Source organism: Hirundo rustica, chromosome 9 (genome assembly GCF_015227805.2).
Source record: "Hirundo rustica isolate bHirRus1 chromosome 9, bHirRus1.pri.v3, whole genome shotgun sequence".
NCBI classification, from domain to species: Eukaryota; Metazoa; Chordata; class Aves; order Passeriformes; family Hirundinidae; genus Hirundo; species Hirundo rustica.
Genome location: NC_053458.1, coordinates 5990147 through 6006028, shown reverse-complemented (window position 1 = coordinate 6006028; position 15882 = coordinate 5990147). Strand labels below are relative to the sequence as shown.

The 15882-nt window shown below is 42.9% G+C and overlaps 1 protein-coding gene across 2 annotated transcripts in view; it reads right to left on the bottom strand.

The window, feature by feature from the left end:
- Positions 1-470: 470 nt before the first annotated feature.
- RAB3B (RAB3B, member RAS oncogene family) overlaps positions 471-15882 on the bottom strand; it is a 51194-nt gene continuing 35782 nt past the window's right edge. For both annotated transcript variants that reach the window (XM_040073263.2, XM_040073262.2), the window contains 3 exons: positions 10775-10893; positions 5510-5634; positions 471-2385 (listed from right to left, as the gene is read on the bottom strand). In XM_040073263.2, coding sequence (XP_039929197.1) covers positions 2198-2385; positions 5510-5634; positions 10775-10893 — 432 coding nt within the window. In that variant the 3' untranslated portion in view covers positions 471-2197. The remainder of the gene's footprint in view (positions 2386-5509; positions 5635-10774; positions 10894-15882) is intronic.

Here is a 15882-nt window from a genome sequence, read left to right as displayed (position 1 = left end):
ATTGGGTAGGAAAGGGAAAGGTCTTTTTTTTTTTTTTTTTTTTTTTGTTTTTGTGCTGGGAGCGGGGCAGGAGGAAGAAAAAAAAAGTAAGTGAAAAAATAATTTAAACTCCATTTCTGCTGAATCAGTTTTCTTTTACCAGGGAGCTGCTGAGCTGACAAATCATTATTTGCACTGAGGTACCAAGTTATATCTGCACAGCTCAAAGTCTGATGTGGATTTTTTTTTTAAAAAAATATTGCTAGTTTTACAAGTTGCCCTAAAACACAACACTATGCATTTATTGGCCAAATAATCCTTCTCTTCACTGTTCTAAACCTACATAGTGATCCCAGATTGCTGGGTTCAAAGACGATCACCCTGTCAAAGAAAGATCAATGTAGTTTGATGTATTTTTAAAGCATTAAAAAGATTTCTCCTTCACACAAGTGTAGGATTCCTAACACAAGAAATACAGCTGACACAAGCCCTCTGGCCACACCCAGTGAGTACATTTCTGTTTATTTTGCAGTTTCAGGGGTTTAGATACAACAACCACAGTCCCAGCACTGCACAAATCACACTCTCAGGACGAGATCACACACCCAGAACACGTCACAGTAGAGATTCCCAAAAGCGACAAACAGAGGGATCAAGCCTTTAGCACAATCAGCTCAAACCACTCCAAAAGAGTTGCATTTTTGTCCAGAATTTTGTGCTTTTTCTTCTTAAGAGCTATTACAGTTTGAGACACAGCAGAAGGAAATTACAAAAGCACTCCCTGGTGTCATGATCCAGCACGTTAGAGGGCAGTGGGCAGGCACTCGACTCCCGTTCCTGACATCAGGAAGTCCCCTCAGTCAGATCAAAGGTAAAGCCATAAAACTTTCCAGAATTTTCCCCTTAAGACAGCCAACTTCTCTCCATGTCCACTTAGTTTACAAATTTTGCCTCCTTTCAAAGCGTGATGCCACAAAAACTTCACAGAATATCAGGATGTCTTTGCCATGTTTCATTTGCCAGTCATGTTTTATTAGTCACTTACTTTTCTTAAATTATACTTTGTGGTTGAGTCTGAACCCAGAAAATCTAGGCCCCCCACACACCCATCTAGAACAAGATTAAAAAAAAGAAATCAACAACAAAATGCAGAAAGAAAATCTAGTAATATTGGCACAAATACCTGCCAACACTCACATTTTGGCTTCTGATATTTTTATCTCTCTGAGGCAGCGCTGTTCCATGTTTTTTGCCTCCAACTAAGCGTTCAGCAGCCAGCTCCCCTTTTCCTTCATCCTGCAACACATCCACCAGCAAGCAGCTGATGAGAGAAGATCCAGGCCTGCAGAGGTAAAAGTGCAGGACACAGGGGAAAGGCTGCAGGACAGTCAGATTCTGGGGAGAGAGGATGGGGGACGGGAATGTGTCGAACACAGCAACACCCCCAGCACTCTGCAAGCTGGGCTGGAGAGGTTTGGAGGCAGGGGCAGCCCCTGGAAGGGCTTTTACTCCTTCACTCAGCACCAGCCAAAGCACAGGGAAGGAAATACAGGGATGGCTGCAAGGCTTCCTCCTCCTCCCCAGCCTGGCAGCTTTGATTCCTCCCCGTGTTCTTCATCTTTTTAGAGACTGGACACAAAATCCAACGCCCTTCCTCTTCACACTCTGAAGGACCTCACACTGTCAGACAGAAATGCTCTGCTTTCTGCTCCATCCAACAGAAAAACTGAGATCCATGTCTGGAGGACAGCAACGATTCTCAAAATGTCTGGGGATTAACTTCTGTTTGTTTTATGTTTACAAAAAAGCACATTCTTGTTTTATAAGAGATTTTCCCCTTTCTTCTCTTAGACCTGATCCCTTCTAATTGGTTTTTGTGCTTCCTGCTGTTCTCGACAAAAACACTCTTTCTGCAATAGAGGAATTTATAATTAAAAAATGCAACATTCTCTGTAGAAATAACATTTGCATCACTACACTATTATTATTCTTCAGTGTAACTCACATTCACACGAGGTGCACTTACAATATTTTTTTCAGATTATTAAATTATTGTCTGAGGAAATATATAATATTAACACTCCAGCACATTAAACAAACATAACCAGTTTCCTACAACAGACAGCTCTGCCTCTGGACTACGTGATAATGCACCACCACAAATGAAAAGATAAAATTTAATGAAGGGAGAAGGACATTTTTTCAGTGTGAAAGGTCACTAGCACGAGCAGTTCTGCTGTGAAGGTGGGGGGTTGTCTGTGAGCCTCATGCTCCTTCCAGAAGTGCCCCTGGAAGTGTCTGATTCTATGCTCTCCGACATCTTTTCACAGATTATATCCACCAGACGCTCAAACACCTGCCTCACGTTGATGTTTTCTTTGGCACTGGCTTCGAAATAGTCAAAACCTGGGGGAAAAAGTGAACAAAAATTATCAACGGAGACGGGTGATCATGATGGGTTTTAAAATACCATTTTTTTCAGGATTTACCTTAAGAAAACGAGACATCAGGTAATCCTGAAAGTCAGTTGATTCCCACAGTCTCTGAATAGTCAGCAGAAATACTTTTAAAAGTTACCAAGCTTCCTTAGGAGTGAAAAGGATACGTGGATCCTTCCCATCACCCTGGTAAGGACATCTGCAGATGAGGGTAGACCAGGCTAAGGGAGTCAGTTCTGCCCCTTTCACCAGCGCAGGACCCCGGGCTGCAGCTGGTGACCTGCCAGGCATGGGGACCCTCCCTGGGCTCCTCACAGCCCTGCCAAGAGCCAGCCTCTCCCAGCCCGCCCCTGCTGCCCTCTGGCAAGGGCAGAGGCCGGAACGAGGAGGGAGATCGGGGTCGCTTTCCCTCTGCTGACCAAGTTCTGTGCTCAAAAGCAAAATGCCCCTTGACCCTTTAAACACTGACCCTTTCTGATTAAAAAAAAAACAAACCAAAAAACAGACGAGCAAGGCTGGAGTTACACCAAGGAGGGGATGGCACCAGCTCCTCCTGCTGCCACCCAGGGCTAGGGGAGAGGCAGCCTCTGACAGCCAGGGCCCTCTCTCAGCAGCAGGAATGCCCTGAACTGTGAAACATTTCCTTGTCTCCCTCACCCCAGGGGCTTCGAGGGCTGACCAGGCTGTTGGTGTGTTCTGTCAGGTTATTAAACTGCCGGCAGCGAGAGCTGAGGCACCACGGAGAGTTTATTTTGCAATAAGCTCCCTTCTGTTGTGCTGATATTCCGCATTGCATCACTTTCCTTTGAGTCTGCCACAAACAAAGAGAAAATTTGTCTTAACTGATTATTTTGCCGCCGCTGGCAGGCTGAGTCACCTCCATGGGTGGGGTAAGTAGGTATCCACCCATTAGCACCCTTTTTAAGATTTATGGGACCAGGGGTGAAGTGATGGCGCTGTTTGCCTTTTTGGCAAACAGGGAGAGCTGCCCTGCATCAGATCAGGGTTCTGTCTGCCCCATTTGTTGTTTTGATGATGAATAAAAATGTCTATAAAAAGCATAGGAAATCAGAGAACTGCACTTAGATATCTGTTATTCCAACCCTGGCTTAGGTCCTGCTAAACCAATTTGTTTTGGTTCAGTTCGCATTCAGGTTAATAACAATTTCTTAATCTGATTAGGGAATTAGTTCAATGATGTTAATGTCACTATGCAAATTTAGATAAATATGCTGAGGGATAACCTTTATGTGAATCATTATGATGAACATTAGCACTTTAAGCAGTCAATAGCCAATTAGATTCCTCCCACCTAACTCACAAAATAATTTCATAAAATGCCGTACACATTAGCATAGTTACTATAAGGGAAAACTGATCTGATAAAAACAGATCTATTTTCCAGCTCTTTCAGAAAGACTGTTTTGGAAGTTGGGAGGTTACAGAAGAGCAGAGCTGGGACAGCACTTCCCAGAGGCTGTTGGGCTGCTCTGCACTGGGGTGGTTCCTCCAGGGTGAGCTGGACAAGCACCAGGTCAGGGCAGCACTGGGGATTCTTCTGCAAAACAGTCTCTTATTGATGGAATCAGTTGCTATGGTAACCCAGTGTGTGTGTTTTGAAGTGTCCCACACGTAAAGGATTCAGATTCTACATGCCAAGTTTGTATTGAAACAAGCAGATGAATTTTGGGAGGAGAAAAAAACACCGGAAATCCAAATTGGAGTGGGAATTCAAATAAAACTCTCCATTTGCTGCTACGTTGGTCTGGACAAAATTTCAGTTCCTAGCAGTGTAATTATTCCTGTGAAACAGGTGAACACACATGCACCCACAACCTTTCTGAGAGTCTGAAAGCCAGGAACCAAGTTTATCCACATCCATATTTTCAAAAGCAAATTAAACTCTGATGTGGTAAAGAAGAGCCCATAACTGATTCTGCAAACAAACCTTATCTTGGTTTGCTTTGCCAAAACTACACGTAAAGATTTGCTCTTACAATAACAACAATGGGTTTAATTTGATATTTGCTTGTTATTTGTTTAGGATGGCAGTGCCTCAAGGCTCCAGCCATGAATGGGACCCCTTTGTGTGTGCCACATGGAGAATTCACACTTTCAAGGCCACACTTTAAACCACACCAATGAATGCAGTTCACTGGAACTCCAGAACCCCCAGTTTAACAGCTTATTTTGCACCCTCCAATTACTGTTTAAGAACTGAAGATAGCACAGGATTTTATAAATTGAGGATGATGGTGATTCCTTTGGGTCTGGTAAGAATCTCTGCTCTTACAAGCTAAACATTTATTCTCACTATAAGGGTCTCCACTGTTCCCAGAATGAAATTTTAACAGAATTTACTTGTTACTTTGAATTCTTCAACAGAAGACAACAGTATAGTTAAATTTTAAAAAAGAGCCCCGATTTCATATTAAAAATATCTTATACGCTATAAGAGATAATGAAAAATAATAAATAAATGATAAAGTAGTATGAGTTCACTTTGCTCTTCATTATAAAATTTTCATTGCAATCCCAGCTTCCTCTCAATGGAACTGTTTTGCTTTTTCTATCCCACATCAATAACATAATGTCATTTTCTTACCTGGATAGACAAGCCTAGTACATTTTTAAAATAAGCTTTACTCAACTCTTCAGTTCTGATATATAAACTTCTTTCTTTTTCATTGTTTAGCTAAAAAAAAAGCTTCAACAAAAATCAATGTTTGCATTGATCTGCAATGAGTACATGGTACTTGGAGACCCAGAGACAGAATTATGTTTATGAAAACACTTTCTCTTTTCATTCTGCTGAGCTGATAAAAGCTTTTCTCTTCAGATAAAGTTTATCTTCCTTCCACCTGTAGACATCACCTTTATAAAAACAGCAACACTACAAGTATTCTGCCAGGTATTCTTGGTCTACTGAGCACAAAACAAGTAAAATATGAACCTAGAATATATTACAGTTCTTAGCTGTGAGACCATTATTGAAGTATTACTGCTGGAAGGACTTATTACTGTACAAACCCAAAGGAACAAAGCATAAAGAAGCAGAGGAAAAAAGGCAGAAAGAAAAGCTTTCCATGTACCCAGCTGATCTGCCAGATGTTTCCCCTTCTCCACGGGAACAATCCTGTCATCCTCCATGTCACATTTGTTTCCAACCAGGATCACTTGTGCATTGTCCCAGGAGTAGGTCTTGATTTGCGTGGCCCTACAGCAGGTCAAAAGAGATTGTTACATTCCACCAGCTGTGCCAAAATACAATCCTACATTAAATATGGAAACAAGCACCATTAATGACACTATCAACATCCCCAGGCTGTGCTGGTTCAAGGACAAATGACCAGGCTTACACACACGGCACTGCTCCATTTTACTACTCCTTAAATTTGTGTGACAATGAAGTTTCTTGTTAAGAATTCGTAAGTGTTTTAAAAATCACAAGATCCAGGTAAAAAACTGAGTCAAGTACTTTTTTATGATTAGGGACAAAAAAGGCTTTTTGTAAAGCTTCTTCTCCTTCAGCTCTCATCTGTCAGAGGAACAATCTATTACAGCTCTTAAGGATATTGTCCCATAAAGAAAGCCACACAGTAAGTGCACACTTCATGCTGGATTTACAACATATATAAGACAGAACACAATAATTCTCTCATTTTTCTGCAGCACATTTTGCTGTAGTGTTTTATGAACACCATAAGAACAGGTGGAAGCGTCGAGTTGTCTTTGCTCGAACAGGAAAACTTCACGGAGACTGAAAATCCCATAGAAACATGGAAACAACTGCAAGGGAGGAACAGAAATTCGCCAAATTGGGAAGACAGGAGATCAAAGCAAGGCTCTGTGAGCTAATACTTGAACCCAGCAGGACTAAAGGGTACCTGAGGCAGGAAAGAGCAGCAGCAATGACAGAACAACACTAACTTCAGTGGCACAGGGGTGCAGTGCATGGCGGCTTGGGCAGGAGCACTTGGAGCCTCTAAAGCTGTCTGTGGCTCATGTGCTGAAACTGGAATGGAGCTCACTGTGGGTCCCAGGACTCTGACCTTACATTTAGCCTTTTTAGAGTTTTTCCACGACAAAACAGAATCTTTTTCTTGTATATCCTGAAGGGCCTGTCCTCTCCCACCATCCTTGGTGTCCCAGAGGTGTCCCAGAGCCAGCAGCAGAACATTACTAACATTTTTAACTCAGTAGCATCCACTTTCATCCATCTTTTCAGACCCACACAACCTATTTTACCTTCACCAAGCCAGCTCTATCTTTGAAGGCTCCCTGCTCCCCAAGGGTAATTAGGCTGCACTGCCAGCAGCCATAAACTCCTCTCCTCATCCTCCTCCACTCCCTAACTCACCTTCCCCCTCTTAGCCCCAGCTCACCACCACTCCAGGCAGGACACTACAGTTTCAGGCAATTCTGCCACTTCCCAGGAGAGCCAGGAGTCCACTCAAACTTTTACTTCTGTGTAAGTTTCCTTGGGCTCCCTTAATAATAAAGCACTTGAGTCTTTCTCTTTTGAATTAGCGGCAGCCTCCAGCTCTGATCTACTAACGACAATTTTTAATTAGCCTGAGTTGCTTACTTGCTTTTTTCCATGGAAAGCAGCCAGCTGTGTGACTCCACAGATAACTGGGAAAAGGGGTTATTTCACTCTGCAGCTTGCCTCCAAGAGGCTGCTTGCTTGGACTGTCCTGGAGAACAGGAACCTCACCCAAGCCCAGACCCATGGTGCAACGTGCAAAATTAAACAAAGGCTGTGTGCAGTGAAACTTCCTGCTCTCCCTAGTGTCCTCCTGGAAAGGCACCCACTCCAATCCCAATTTTAGCTCCTCCAGCCTCACCCTTTTGGGGGTCTCCATGCAGACAAGCCCTGTGAGAGCTAATATGAATCGGTGATGAGTTTTTGTGGGACTCTGGGGTTTCTCGAGGCTCATCAGAGAAGGGGGTGACTGCAGAAATCAGCCCAAAGCCCAGGAAGATGAAAATCTCCCCAAACTCCCTCCATAAGCAATAGAGAGAAGTAAAGTCTCCCCTGGTTCAATTTAAAACAACTAAAAGCAGGCTTCTCTTCTGACTCACAGTTCAGCCTCTGGATTCATTTCAGCCCCTGGCACCATCTGGGGACATGCTGCCAAATCTTAACTATTTAAACAGAATTACTTAGAAAATAAAAAAGAGACAAACACCATGAAGGACTTCCCAGAGAAATGCATCCTTCTCCTTGCTTTGTACGAATTACAGATGTACAGAACATTATTTTTCGTAGGAATAAAAAACAACCAACCAACCGAGTCATTAAGTTATGATGTCCATACAAAAAGAAAGGCAGAAAATTTCCAGATGCTTTTGGAAAGATAAATGAATAAATAGCAAGGCTTGTGTGATGGCCAACAACTAACAACTGTTTCAACAGCTATCAGGGCAGCCTAATATACACACTGGGAGAAACGTATTTCTGTGACACAATAAAATGCTGTGCCTTGTTTGTGCTGAATTCCCTGAATTAACAATAAAGCACAAACTTTGTGCTTCGTGCTTAGAAGAAAAATAGTCTCAGGTTTACAGTTACATGGAGGTATCAACAATTCAGTTTGTGTTAAAGATAAATAATGCTGATGATTTGTGAACCCAGCTGTCACTTGTGTCTAAGTTAAATTTTACCAATTTTTATTTCCGTTCTATGAAATTATCTAGATTGTCCAAAGCAGAGCTTCCATAATATTTTCTATTTACCTTACTGTTTCAAGTACTGAGTATATTTTAGTTCCACTGCAGTTTCAAACGAGGTATGAACAATGATTTATCCACACACAAAGCTATCAACCCAACATTAAATAACAGCTATCAAAGAAGATTACTAAAAAAAGAAAAATTCTAGAAACTGAGCTGAAAGCTATGAAAGCTCATTTAACCCTTTCACTCACCCTACAAGATTTATTCAAAGGAAAAAATTACTTATTTTCAAATATCAGTTAAAACCAATCTTTGTGTTTGTCTATTTATATTTTTTCTTGTAAAACAACCTGACTGAACTCTTGCCACACTGCAGGAAGGAAAATCACTCAGGCTTAGTATTTTAAGGTTTCTCATACAATGTGTTGTAGGTTTTCCAGTGAACAAAGGAACGAGTCATGTTCCAGCTATTCCCAAATGCATTTAAATTTTGTCTCCTTTTCAGTGGTTTTAAGATCACCATCATTAATTGGGGTGATTCATGTGAATGAAGGAAAAACTCTGCTTTGCATTCATCTTCTACTCAGAGAGTTTGTATAAATGCCTGATATTCAGCCAAGATCCTCTCACTCAGGAGAGAAAATGCCTTTACTTGGTTTAGGGGAGTTCTGAGTGACACAAAGCAAACCAGGATCCTCTTCAGGATCCCCCCATGAGAAGTGTGAGGGTAAGAGATCTCGCAGGGAAGAAATCATTTGGCAGACTGGGAAGAATATTCTCATTTCCCTGGTGGATAGGTGAGGCCCAGTCAGGAGGCTGTTAAAATGTGCCAATGGACCAGAGGTGGAGATAAAGGAGCTCAAGTTGTAGACACCTTAATTTTCTACGGAGAGTACAGTCCCTGACTGAAGACCGTGTAATAAGTTTCTTTAATCATAACTGTATCATGCAGAATGGTGGGGGAAAATAAAACAAGCCAACAATAAATCCTACTTGCTATGCTAGAAAATGGCAGACACCAATAGAGCAGCACCAGCCAAAAGCTTTTCTCTCCATTTCTCGTGCCTTTGGAAGTTTAGGAAGCAATTTTGCAGGCTGGGGAAAAACCATCTCCCAGCTGCAATAGCCACTAGAGGACTCTGCTGGCCCAGGGATGCTGGCTTGGCTGAGCCCTCATCTCTGCATTGGGCAAGCTTCAGGTAGGAAGGAAATTATCCTTTTTATCCATCCCACTACCTCATTTGAGCTCAGGACCTTAAAGCAGGTTGGAAGGAATCCTGACATAGAGAGGAAGAACACCCTGGTGGTTCACCTCTGTCCTTTGGCTGGCAAGGTGCTCTTAGCAAAGATATTCCTGCAGCTCCTGTGGCACAGGAAGATGTGAAGTCAAACAGACAGAACTGACCTTTCCCAGTTCTTATTCTCACACCAGTGCCGTGGATGGAACAGACCTCAGACTACTTCCAGTATAAAGCTTCAGGTTAAACTTCACCTGTGCAGACTTTAAAACAGTAGCAGCTCAGAGATGGAGATTTGGTAAATTTTGGCTAACTTAAGACTGGTAAGTAAAATCACTAGAGCAGAACCAGCAGACAGACAGGTAGATAAACTGTGTGGTCACATGGATCTTGTTTCATCAGGGAAACAAGCTGGAAATATTTATAGTTTAGTGAAAGGTGTTGCCCCAGCTCACATGCCTGCACCTCTATGGAAAATATCCCTGTGCAGACACTTGCAGAAAAAGCTTCACCTGAGCTTGGTGAGCAAAACTTGATGGATGAAACTGGTTTGGGCAAAACCTTCAGGTTTGTGTTTCTAACAAGAAAAGAATGTATTCCTCAACCACAAGCTGCTGAAAGGTTGCTCAGGATAGGGCTGCAGTTAATTTGGTGCCATGGTACTGGGGATGGGGAGTGAAAGTGGAGATTGCACCTTGAATGTGACCTTCATGAAGAGCTGCTTTAGTGAACAGAGAGAACAAAACCGGGGCAGCTTTGGAAACAGCAAACCACCCCATCACAGCGTTTGAGTTACAGCCTGGCTTAGGGGATACAGAGTAGGTGCTCAGCAGAAAGCCAGGCTGAGCCAGGTGCCAGGAGCCAGTGCCACAGCCAGGATGTCACACACATGCTCCCCGTGGGTCACTGAGATCACTGCACATCAGGCTGGCTCAGGAGATCACATTAACCACTGCCCCGCCCTCCTTGGCACGGTGACCATTCCTATCTGCAGTAAGGAGCAACCAGCAAAACAGCAGAAATGACTGCAAGACATTTGAGTGGAGTCACAGAGCACTGCTGAGGAGAAACACTGCCTTTCCCCAAATTCCTCAGCTGTGAATTGAACAACCTCTGTTAATCTGTGTTTTTAGCAGCATAGCCAGAAATCTCTTAAACCCCAAAAAAGCATTAAAAGATTAAATTCTTCACAATAAATTGAAACTTTTTAGAAGTAACAAATACTATAGTATGTTACAACATTTGAATTACAGCCCTTTCATTAAAGTGAAGCTGTAAAACTTTTTCTAAGGAACATCTATAAATAAATTTTTTTAGGTGAAAAGGAAAGAACACAGTGATGGAGGGATGTCTCACGTTCTCAGCAAAGGATTATGGGGAGAGAATTGGCCAAAACCCAAACAAACCCAACATTAACAACAGCATTTCAGTATTTCCTACCAATCCTGCACAGCATTGAAGGAGTCTTCACTGGTGATGTCATACATGAGGACAAAGCCCATGGCTCCTCGGTAGTAGGCTGTAGTGATGGTCCTGTACCTTTCTTGTCCAGCTGTATCCTGCAACAGAAAGGAACATTTAGGCTTTAAAACTTCAGTTCTCAGAAGCAAAAGCTGTAATCAGGTTCTATATCTAAAATAAGGCAACCACTTTTTGTTATTATACATTTTAAAATTCTCAGTCGCTCCCAACTGAAATGAACTCTACTTACATTTTAGCATTAATTAGGCTTTTGCATCCACCATGATTTGTTAAATGCATTTTGACACATGTACTATTAAAAAAATACCAAAGATGTCAACCCTTTAATTGCTCTTCTCTGCCTCAGCCCCAATGCAATAATAAAATGTTAGCAGAGTTCACGGAAAGCTGACACTTCAAAGCAGAGGCAAAATAACAAGTCCAGGCAGAAAACATTTCCATGTTGCAATTCAGTGTCACGGTCAGGAAAATGTCCTTGAGGCAAATGCTGTGGGTGACTCCTTTCTTACCTCAGGTTAGAGACAAAAATTAAAGATTTGGTGCAATAAACGTTATTATAAAAAATGAATTTAATGTGGAATATCCCAATCACAGTCTGAGGTGCACCTACTAACATGAGATCTATGAATCCTCTTCTGTTGGCTCATCCCAATTCTGTTTACTCAGAGAGTTCCTGCAGAGTTCCTCCACCTGCAGTTGTCATTTCTGCGTTCAGCTGGGCAGCACAAAGGTGAAACTCTGGCATATGCAACAGAAGAATTTTGAAAGACTTCTGACAGCTAGAAAACACGTCAACGACCATCTGTTGAATGCCAGCAGCACTTTCCCTTTACATTTGCAAGCCTATTTTTAAACTGAGGAATATTTCTACAGTAGAACAACAGTCCTACAGCCCAATCCATTTGCTCTGGACCTGCCTTCTGAACCAAGGAGAGAAGCCACGTGCTGATTGTCTCTCTCACTCTGAAGACATCTAACTTTTGAACACATTTCATCCTTCTTTTGGCAAATGGCAGTTCTGTGGAACAGCTGCAGGGAGCCAAAAGGCTTTGCCTTCAAAGTGTGTGCTCAGTATGAGGTGTCAACTTATAGTTACTGTGCTGGGTTACTTCTAAAATGAACCATCCTTCAGTGCTCCAAAGCCCACAGTAAAGAAAGCATTGCTGCCGCAGGTTTAAAACGTGATTAAAGTTCTAAAGAAAAAGACCCGAAAGGACTTAACAACCGTGTAACTAGTTGGAAGAATAAAACAAATCCACACAGAGCACTCTTGCAGGAGTAGAGATCAGACACAGCACATCACCACATCCCCAGGAGACTGTGGGGGGGAAACTCAGCTTTAAAATCATCCTGTCCATCATGCCCATAGAGGCAGCCTTGTTTTTGCTGCATGCAGGAGGCAGAGTTGGCCCTTGCAGAACACACAGCAGCCAGCCTGTGGCCGCCTGTTGTTCTGCACCAGAACATCACAGAGCCTCTCTGCAGGAGGACAGTGCTTGTAAATAAGCTCCCTACAGCTTGCTTAAAAGGCTCTGCTACTGCACTGCTGTGAGACTATCCACAGCTGTAACATCCTGTGAATTTCCCAGTGGAGAGGCTGTGCAGCAGGGATCTTGCTCTTTCTCCACCAGTTCTCTGGGAAAATATGTGAATTTTTTCCCTTAAACTTGTGCATTTATTTCAAGACAGGGTAGTCCATTGGCTGATCACGATGAACCATTGCACACCGGCTGAGGAATTGCTCTGTTCCCTCCTGACAACAGGTCAGAGGTGGGAATATCAGAATGAGGTGGGCTCCACCCTGTAGCCTGTGGAATGACTATTTCTTTTCCTACCAGTGATAAATCCATCACAGAACACTCTCATATTCACTGACACCACACCCCCCCTTAGCTGCTGAACAGCTAAACCAGCCATGACAGCTAGATCCTCACTATAATTCTTCAAGCAAGGAAGGTCTCAGCAGTAATAGTATTGTTCTTTTATTCAGAGAGATGATAGTTGCTTTATTTTAGCCTGATTTCCTAAAGACATGAGTCTTATTAAAACATCAGTCCCCACACAGGCACTTTTGATCGAATTTGGCTGAGGAAAAAATGTGTTCAGATGTTTTTACATATGTCACAAAAAGTAGTTGGTAAGGTGAAGAGAGACCTTAGCTGTGAAAAAAGCTGAAGTTCTGAACACAAGAGAGAGGCTTTCTTTGTGTCTCATTGGGAGAAGGCCCTAATTCAGTGACTTCAGAGGTTCTGCAGCCAACAAAACCAAACAAATCCATAGGAAGTCAGGCTTCTCCACTCCTCATGCTCACAGCATTATTGTTAAATACCTGCATTCACAGGTTCATCTTCCAAATCTCATCTCTTTTCTCCCCTGTGTTTAACCAGTTCTCACTCTGGCTTAGGGCATGAGGCTGTGACTAGGCAGTAAGTGACTGCAAGACACATTGCAAAGTTACATGCAGAATAATTTGGAAAGAAAATAAATTTGACAGTGGCTCAGAGCAAGGACTCAGCTCTGGGGACATACATCCAGGCTGTCCTGGGAAGCAGCCTCAAGGGACACACAGGGTGACTTCCAAAATCTGTCCTGATACCACCTCAGTGCCTCAGCTCAGTGAGGAGTTGGACTGAAAAAGCCAAATTGTGCTACTGCCTGAAAGCTCTGGGATTTAGCAAATCTGATTTGCTGATTTCAGTATTCTGTGATCCCCTTGTGTGTGGGGGTGGGCCCAAATTTATACATTAGTGAGAGATGGGGCTGCAGGAGGTACAGAACCCCAAGGGATAACTTGTGTTTGCTCAGTCATAACCTGTCCTATGTGGGCAGTGCTCTTCAATCATTGGAAAGATAAATTGCATATTCACTAGGAAATACTTATGTGCCTGACTTCTCAGATTATCAGAGGGAGTGTGTGTGAGGGAAATGCACCCTGTACCTCATGGTATGCAAAGATTGTCCCTGCCCTGGTAGCCATGTGCTACAATACAGAGATGTGATTCACCTGAGTCGCTGCTGGCTTCCTCGCTGTTTTACTGTACAGGTCCGGAGCATGTCATCTCCCCACACAGCTTTACAGTGGCATTTCTCCAACTGCATCTGAATTGTTGTACTATCACCCTGAAATTACCTTTTTCCTCAGGTTACATTAGCTTCTTCGACAGCGATAAACTGGCTTACTTTTCCTGACTCACACCGTGAGAGCCTAAGTGCACACACCCCCCCCCCACACGGACACCTCAGCACAAATAAAATAAAACAAACTGCAAAATCTGAGCTCTCCTTCTTCAGCATTTACAACAATTGTCCTTCCCTCAGTTTAAAACACCACGAGCCTCAGGTAAATTAGTCATTTCAGGTGTTAAAGTTCAAGTTGTTTATTTAAAAAATGAAAAAACAGCTGACAGAAATTGCTCCCCGCCCCGCCAAGTCGTTTGCAAGATTTCCAGGTAGACCACAAACTCATTAGGAGACAAGTACACGAGGCACAGGCAGGGATCAGCAGAAAGGGGATGGAGCACTAATTAGCAGTCTAGCCAAATGCCTGGGTGGAACAGCCTGAGCACAGCACCCAGAAACCTGCCAGGCTGTCCTTGAGGAGGGATCAGAGAGCTTGGCTGGAAGCAGGCACGGGAGGGTCCCTGGGAGGTGGATTTACACCGGTGTGCTACCAGCTCTGCTCTCCGCAGCTTACTGTGTGTGCCTGTGCTTTAGGCAAACAATTAAAAACACCCACTGGACCATTAGTGGGTAGCTTGAAACAAAAATCTGAAGGTTTTGCATTAATGAGCAATCAAAATTCAGCGTTTATCAGAGAAGAAAAAGACCTAAATGCATTTGCATTGTGTGCAGATGCCCTCTAGTCTCAAGATTCATCACGCAAATATTCGCAACAGGAGTACCACCAGCTTTTCTTAGATTTACTTGGCTGTCTCAGCAGAAACTACAAGGTACTAACACAGGAAACATATCTGGGTTTTTAAATAATGTCAGATGCTCTTTGCTGCAGGTCTGAAAAATCACAATCCCTGATTCTGAACCAGCCTTCTTCTACTGAAGGTTTCCAGCCACAAATTCTTTGCTCCAAATAAAATGTCACTGAAACATCTAATCTTTACTGCATTTAATCCCCTTAGCACCACGACTTTTCTAGCAGTGTATATGACAAATAGCCTCTAAAGAAATAAACATTTCAAAGTTTTTAAAGGATTCCCGTGTGATTTCCATGTTGTCTGGTTTTTTTAAAAAGAAGAATAATGTGCAAGAATTATGAACGATGAATATGAATGAATGAATGGGAGTTGCTTATTGCCCAGCTATTGGCAACATCTACAAGCTGCATCATCCTTCCTTAGGCTGCTCAGAGTCAGAACAGGGGCTGCATCCTCCCCAATAACCAGCACCCACCACCGTCTGGGGCTTCCTCACACCTGGTGAAGGAAAGACTTCCTCTTCTTCCCTGCTGTAAAATGTTAAATGTCCCATTGTAGCACCTACACGATGGCATTTTGCACCTCGTTTGGGGTTTGGTCAGCCTTGGAGACAGGATAATCCACTTCTCAGCCCCGTGGCTACAGGGGGATGTTTCATTCACACACATACACACACATATCTCCTTTGCAAAAGTAGACTTCGGAGTGGAAGCCATCAAGAATCAGATAAACAAAAGTCACCTTGGGAAAGGGGAAAAAACCCAATCCACCTACCAGGTACCACAAGAGAGAGGGAGCTTGGGCAGACTAGGATGTGTCATTAATAAGAGAACGTTAACATTAAGCTTAGTGTTTCCTGCTGGCAGCTAGAAATAGGAACAAACAGACAAGCAGGATGAGTCACTGGTTAAGACATGGAAAAGATGTGATGTCATGAAAAACCTGTGAAGATTCAATTGCTGCCAGGAGCAAAATAACACCTGGTTCCTTCAGAACTCAGCTCTGATCAAAATGCTCCAGTTCAACAGATCATATTAGGCTTTTTTTTTTTTTTTTTCCTCTTTTGTTATTGAGTGCTCTCGTTGCCCAAGAGCCACTGGAACCTATTCAGACACATTCTGCTACCTTGAGAGA